The following is an 8,004-nucleotide window of genomic DNA, read 5'->3' as shown; positions in this document are numbered from 1 at the left end:
GTTTATGCAGAGTGGGTCTATAGTTTTCTTTTTTGGTTGTATCTTTACCTGGCTTTGGTATTAGAGTGATGCTGGCTTCACAGAAAGAATTTGCAAGTTCTCCATTTCTATCTTTTTGAATAAATTAAGGGGTATTGGATGAAGATCTTTAAATGTCTGATAGAATTCTGCTGTAAATCCATCTGGTCCAGGGCTTTTTTTAGTCAGGAGGTTTTGTATTAATATTTCAGTTTCTTTTTGTGTTATGAGTCTGTTTAAGCTGTTAATCTCTTCTTGGTTTAGTTTTGGTGGTTCCCATGCCTTTAGATATCCGTCCATTTCTTTTAGGTTTTCATACTTAGTAGCATATAGGTCGTTAAAGTATTCCTTTTAATGTTCTGTATCTTTCTGGCATCTGTTGTGATGTTTCCTCTTTCATCTATGATTTTGTTGATTTGGAGGTCCTCTTTCTTTCTTTTGGTTAACTGGGCTAGTGGTCTGTCAATCTTGTTTATCTTTTCAAAGAACCAGCTCTTGGATTCGTTGACTCTTTGTATTGTTTTGTTTCGATTTCATTAATTTCTGCAGTGATATTTGTTATTTCTTCTTGTCTGCTGGGTTTGGGTTTCATCTGTTGTTGCTTTTCAAGTGTCTTGAGTTGCATTTATTAAGTCATTTATTTGTGTTCTTTCCGATTTTTTGATGCAGGCACTTAGAGCTATAAACTTCCCTCTAAGGACAGCCTTCAGCGTGTCCCAGAGATTTTGTCATGTCGTATTATCCTTTTCATTTAGTTCCACGAATACTTTTATTTCTTTCTTAATTTCTCTTTTGACCCATTCATCATTCAGGAGTGTGTTGTTTAATATCCATGTGTTCATGTGGTGATTAGGGCTTCTTCCGATGTTGATCGTAAGTTTTATTGCATTGTGGTCTGATAGAATGCATGGAATTATTTCAATCTCTTTGTATTTGTTGAGGTTTGTTTTGTGCCCCAGTATATGGTCAATTTTGGAGAAGGTTCCATGGGACACTGAGTAGAAAGTATGTCCTTTGGTTCTTGGGTGGAATACTCGGTAGATGTCTGTTAGGTCCATTTGATATACGATATTGTTTAATTCAGATAGCTGTTAACTCTCTGCCCTGTTGACCTATCTAATGGAGACAGTAAGGTATTGAAATCCCCTACTATTAATGAGTTGGGATCAATCTGGGTCTTAAAGTCCTGTAGTATTGTTTTTATAAAGTTGGGTGCACCAGAGTTTGGTGAATATATGTTCATGATTATAATATCTACTTGGTTTATTGTTCCTTTGATCAGAATGAAGTGGCCCTCTTCATCTCTTCTGATTAGTTTTAGTTTAAAGGCTATTTTGTCAGATATTAGAATTGTGTGGCAGTTTGAATGAAAATGTTCCCCATACGTTCCAAGTGTTTCAACATTTTGTCCCCAAATGATGGTGCTCTTTTGGGAGGTTTTAGAAGGTGTGGCTATCCTGGAGGAAGCATGTCACTGGGGGTGGGCTAAGAGAATTCTTACGCCTTGCCAGATCTGTTGCCCTCTTGCTTCCTGTGCCTGCGTGATGCTGTGAGAGCTTAGCTTCTGCTGCTTCTGTTCCAGCCACCTTAAGCCACCCAGAGGACCAGCACTCAAGAGTGGTGACCAAGAGTTCAAGCCCCAGAAACCACATGGTAGAAAAATAAAATAAATTCCCAGAGGTTATCCCCTGATCTCCATACATATACACAGACACACAAATACTTTATAAAATACTGTAGAAAATATCAGGTTTGTTTAAATCATATATATACATTAAAAATAAAAAATTTTCAAATACAAAATATTTATGTATTCACCAATAAGAAGCACATCTTCTTTATGCTTCTAAATAAGCCATATTTATTTAGATGTCTCAGTGGGTAAAATGCTTATTGCACAAACATGAAAACCTGAGTTTGGATTCCCCAAGCCCATGTAAAAACCAGATGCAACAGCTCTGGTGCATCAGTAACTCCAGTGCTAGAGGTATGAGAGAGAACTTATCACACAGGTCAATCCCTAGAGTTCACTGCCAAGCCAATCTAGCCAATCAATGTGCTCCAGGTCTAGTGAGAGACCCTGTCTCAAAAAATAAAAAATAAAAAAATAAAAAAATCAAGTGGAAGACAACCGCCATTGAACTCTAGGCTAAACACATACACACACGCACACACACATACAAATAAGATTTGTATCTGCTACTCAACAAAATCTACTTAGTCAATCAAATTGACTTTTATCTCAATACATCTCCCTCTCATACATGAATCATCCTAGAAAAGAACTTACCTAGAAAATTCGTGTTTCGGCAGTCATGAACAACTCAAAAAGACTAGCTTTCCATACAAATTTAAAAGAAATCTAAGGCTGAACAGGTATTTTCAATATAATTCAATGTGAACACAAGCAATTATGGTAAATACAAATCAGTAATTCCCCTTACCTGGCTACACCAGCTGACAGTTCAGGTACCACCACCCTTCGACTCCAAGCAACAAGATCTCGTTCTGTGGCTATTTCACTTCTTGGAGCGTTGCTGTGCATTTGCCGTACACCTTCAATCTGCCCACTACGCCTCAATCCTATGTTTGGTGGGGAATGAACCTCGGAGGTGGAACTAACAGAACCTAAATAGAAAAACTTAGTATGGTAATGCCTATTTGGACACTCATCTCCAGTAGTTCACAGTCCAAAACTACATGACCTTCCACACAAAGCTCCCTATAATGACAAATAACTCAATTACCATACTAGGAACAAAACCATAGGTAAAAGTTTAATTTCTAAAAAAGTGGGTATTTAACTGATTAGATAAATTAATGAATCATTATTATGGAGGGCTGAAGTCAAGTAATTCAAGTACAAAATCATTACTTTAAAAAATTGTCCTTTAGGAACATTCAAAACTCAAACCTAAAGACATTTATGGTTCACAATTTAACTTTTAAACAGTAAATATACAACGAATAAATGGTGCACTAATTAAAAATGTGGCTTTATATTTCATTATTTAATATGTTTGCTTTTAAATGCTTTTCTATGCTAGAGCCTTAGCTTATGGGGAAGGTCAGTGACCAGTATGTGGAAAGACCTGGCTTCCACCCCCAATGCTGGGGGAGTGGTAGGAAATCTAATTTCTTTCTAATGTTTACCACAGGAAATTTGGAAGAAAGTACTCATTGAAAAGTTTTCTATAATTTAAAGTCTCATAATAAAATCATTCTGGTAATCTGTTTCACTTTTTACTGTTTAATCATGTCTATGTGTTGAGGATTTGGGTGGTTTCATGTTTTAAAAATGTAACCTCTGCTTACCTCTACTTAAACGGATGGCATTACTGATACCTGCTTCACCGGAACGTCTCAGATCCTGCTCTTGTTGCAGTCTTTGAATCATGCTGTCCAGGGGACTGATTTCCTGGTTTGCTTGTTGGCTTAAAACTTGATTTAATCCTAGGTAGTATCACAGAAAATGCTACTCAGCAGCTTCACAGAAGTCTGTAATTAAATCACTTACACCATAATTTCTCATTATCCACTTTAAAAATTCAACAAATTCCCTGTGCTAGGGTTAGGGTGCTAGGAACTATGCCAGGTACTGGGAATCTCGTGATGAATTAGCAACCTGAAGATCATTGTCCTACAGAGGAGCCTCATTCTGATTGGGGCAAGAAAACAATAAAGCTATAGGTAAATGAAGATTATCAAAGATGAAAAAATAAGGTGATAAGAGAAAGTGGGCAGGAAGAGAGACATAGATACAGATGGCAAGTCAGATGTCAGCTCAGCCCTCTGAGAAGGCAGCATTTGTGCTGAGACTTGAATTAGGCACAAGAAGAATTTAAAAAACACTTCAGATTAGTAGTCAACTATAGATCCAAAGGCTTGGGAGACATGGAAAAAACTTGGTATATTTAACTTTCTATTATCAACTCTTACCCATGCCAGTCATAGAAAAACATTTCTTCTTCTCGCTTTGGAAATTTTAAAAATAGATAAACACAATGAAATTCCAACTCATCCTTCGAAACCGATCCAACTTCCAAAGGACCCAACTAAAATGATACCTTATTTCCTCTGTGAAAGTTTTTTAAACTATCCTGAAAAAAGAATGAACAGGGCTGAAGAGATGGCTCAGTGATTAAGAGCACTGACTGCTCTTGCAGAGGACCAGGCTTCTATTCCCAGCATCCACATGGCAGCTACCAACCATTTGTTAACTCCAGTTCCAGGGGATCCAATACCCTCTTCTGACTACCATGGGCACTGCATACACAGGTACACTTACACATATGCAGGAAGTACACTCATACACATAAAATAAAAAATAAGACATTAAAAAAAAAAAAATATATATATATATACACATACACATACACATACACATACACACACACACACACACACACACACACACACATACATACATGGAATGAACTACTTGGCCCTCTCAGGCCTGTATCAATTTTCATTTATCTTAGTATTCAGGCAAATAAATAATAAGCTAGTTTCTCAAAAGCATGTACTATCCTAATAGTCTCAAAATCTAGAACAAATTGAGGTACATAAAATTGTTCAGTCTTGGGGCTGGCAGGATGGCTCAGCAGTTAAGAGTGTGTACTACTCTTGCAGAGGACCCGAGTTAGGTTCCAAGCACCCACATTAGGCAGAGGCAGGTCACAATCGCCTCTAATTCCAGTTCCAGAGGGATCCAACACAAGCTTCCACAAATAACACCCCCACACATATAATAATAATTTTTCTTGCTGGGCGTGGTGGCGCACGCCTGTAGTCCCAGCACTTGGAAGGCAGAGGCAGGCGGATCTCCGTGGTTTAAGGCCAGCCTTGTCCACATAGTGAGTTCCAGGACAGCTGGGGCTACAGAAAAAAAAAAAAAAAAAAAAAAAAAAAAAAAAAAAAAAAAAAGTTTAATCTTGAAGACTGAATACAAGTAAGACATAATAAGATTTATGGAAAACTACTGCTGTGAAATAGACGAAATAATTAACATGAGGTAGGTGTATAGGTAACCAGACTTGATCAGGTCAGAATTTTAGGGCACACTGAAATTATGAAAAGAACACACAAGTAATATTCTGAATGAAGTAGTAATTAGAAAGATCTAAGGAAAGAAAAATTTAGTAAGTATATGTTATTGTACATGAGATATCTGTAAATAGGACAAAACTTTACAAGGTCACAAAGACAAAAAGCAGAAAAGGCAGATGGAGGTAAAGTAAAAAAAATCTGCAAATTCCCTACTTGCTGTTAGAGCATATTTGAATACTGAAGAGCAATTTGATATTGCTCACTTAAGTTCCCAACTGAAAAAGAAATTATATTTAAGTATCAACATAACAAAACTCTACTCAAATCAACTCACTACAATAGCCTACACCTTTATTTTAACCAGTATTACAAGATTTATCAAATAAATTATCATAAATCTAAATCTACAGTTTGTAACGATGCTAACTTTTTTTCTAAAACGCTTTTTTTTTCCATTTGTGTGCTAACTCTATGTAACAGAGAATTCTAAAGTAATAACAGAAAAGATTTTTTATTGTGAATTCTGTGAACTAGAAAAATGAAAATTTTAATGACTCACTAAGAAGTCGTAATTACTGCTAAATGTTCTCTGTGGCCCAGCATAAAAATTTATTTCACTTTCAATATCAAGTCATTTTATAATTCTGTTATGCTTTAAATCTGGAGTGCTTCCCATAGGCTTGAATTTTGAAAGCTTAGTTTCTAATCTGTGGTACTATTTTGAAATCTGTGGACCCTTTAGAATGTGAAGCCTGGCTGGAAATGGTAGGTACTACAGGTTGACTTCTGAAGGTTATACCTACCCCTGGCTTAGTACAGCTTTCTCTGCTTCCTGTATGTCATCATGAGAAACCACCACCAAGCTGCTCCATTTTACCTTTCCCATGATAACATGGGTTATGACTGCTGAAACTGTAAGCCTTAAGATTTCCTCCTATAAGTCATTTCCGTTACGTATTGTGTCAGTGGAGAAATATATCTACCTCTAAAAGCAGCAAGAGTGAGACCTAGGTTAAGAATCTGTGATTTATAAGACACAACTGTTAAATTTCTGTTTTCTAAACTTTTAGGAGAGAATGATTAAATGCTATCTATGAAATCTTCATGTAAGCCATTAAGTAAATAAAAGTAACAATCATAATTAATTATCAATAATATTAATTTTAATAACGTAAGTGAGACTTTTCCTTTATTTTCCTGTACCTGAAACCCTAGCTAAGGTAACTATTGAGACCTGGACAAAATCCAGTGCCAGTTGCACTCCAAGAGACTGCACACATTTTTCTTTTCTGAAAACAGTACTCATTTTTATTTAATGTGTATGAGTGTATTGTCTGTCTGTATGTAGGCGCAGTTATGCAATACCTGCAGTGGTAGAAGAGGGAGTCAGATCCCTTGGAACTGGAGTTACAGGTGTTGTTACCCACCATGTCGGTGCTGGGAAGTGAATCCAGGTCCTCTCTGCAAAAGCAGCCAGTGCTCTAACAACTGAGCCATCTCTTTGGCCCTTGCACACATTTTTCTTAGTTTTGGTCCTATACCAGCACTTCTCCAATACTGAGACTTCTTGAATCTGAGTATTGCATTAGACGTTTCAACCAGTAGCTGGTTTTGGACTCTAAATGTCTAAACAACATTAGTTTTACATATCAGATACTCAAATCTACCCTGTAAGAAAGTGGAGGTAATTCTTCTGATGTTTTTTCTTCATGCTGCATTCAAACTGACCATGTTTAATTACAAGACCAGCATTTTCTATCCAATATGTACATCTTCATCGTAATTCCATACTGAATCCTTAAGAGAACAAGATGAGCTTGCTGTATCACCACATAGTTGGTTCCTCCATGCAGTTTACAAAATCTACCATGCAGTTTACAAAATCTACCTTCATGGCTCACTTGACCCCTATCCATATACACGTTTTATCCATTACACTACATTGCAAAACCTCAACCATGTTAAACATTTTTTTCATCTAAAATATTATGACAAAATTGGTTTAATCTTGATATAGTCTTATCTTCTGTCAATAAATCAGTGTTATACTTGTCAAATACGGGAAGAGGTTACATACCTAGTCTACATTTTAACTACCATTCACGTCTTCAGCTCATTTGACTTCACAGAAACAGCTCTTAGCATTGTCAGCCCTCTCTTCTCATAAACCTTTAAAGGTTGATCAGTTAAAACACTCTTCAATGTGAATAGTCAATTTAGTTTTTGCTTCTTTTACATACTATTATGATTCCTTTTAACAATAGCCATCACAAACTCAACTATGTATTTTCTCGTACCTGTGTTTATTAGCCTTTGTAACTCAGTTTTTGACAGTATGGATCATGTTTAATTCTCTATGGAGTCTCAGTCAAGGCTTAGCAGGTCAAGGCCAGAAAAGGAGCCTTAACAAACATGGCTCAAACAATAAATTAAATACACAGATGATCCTGTTGGCTTCCTGAGGTTAGAAACTGACCAAAATTACTGCTTTAAATTTGTAATGTTTTATAAACATGAGAAAACAAAGTCTACAATTTAGTAATTCTTTAGAATGTTAGTGGAAAACTTGATTTCTTTGAAAATGAGTCCCTACCTGAGGAAGTTACTCCCATTTGAGGGATGAGCTGCTCCTCCCGGCAATTTTCACGACCAGGAACTAATCTCTGGTATCTTGATGGATGAGGATTTCCATCAACGTCAACCAAAAAAGGGGGAGGCATGAGATGAGGTGCTTGCTGAGTCTGTTCATCTAGTACAAAATTATTGGCATCACGGATAAGAGGTCGATAATCACTATGGAAAAACATCTGATCTGCTATCTGTAAAAAGAAAGATTCATAAAATACTGTATCACCACATAGTTGGTTATATAAGACTATATCAAGATTAAACCAATTTTGTCATAATATTTTAGATGAAAAAAATGTTTAACATAGT

General features: G+C 36.3%; 1 protein-coding gene across 3 annotated transcripts in view; it reads right to left on the bottom strand.

Annotated features, from left to right (window-relative positions):
* Phip (pleckstrin homology domain interacting protein) overlaps positions 1–8,004 on the bottom strand; it is a 154,632-nt gene that overhangs the window by 66,586 nt on the left and 80,042 nt on the right. For all 3 annotated transcript variants that reach the window (XM_008827171.3, XM_017796638.2, XM_029560662.1), the window contains 3 exons: positions 7,661–7,886; positions 3,334–3,471; positions 2,463–2,646 (listed from right to left, as the gene is read on the bottom strand). In XM_008827171.3, the coding sequence (XP_008825393.1) occupies positions 2,463–2,646; positions 3,334–3,471; positions 7,661–7,886 (548 nt within the window). The remainder of the gene's footprint in view (positions 1–2,462; positions 2,647–3,333; positions 3,472–7,660; positions 7,887–8,004) is intronic.

Source organism: Nannospalax galili, unplaced genomic scaffold (genome assembly GCF_000622305.1).
Source record: "Nannospalax galili isolate Female #2095 unplaced genomic scaffold, S.galili_v1.0 scaffold613, whole genome shotgun sequence".
NCBI lineage: Eukaryota > Metazoa > Chordata > Mammalia > Rodentia > Spalacidae > Nannospalax > Nannospalax galili.
Note: the sequence above shows the minus strand (reverse complement) of the source record. Positions and strands in the feature narration are given on the sequence as shown.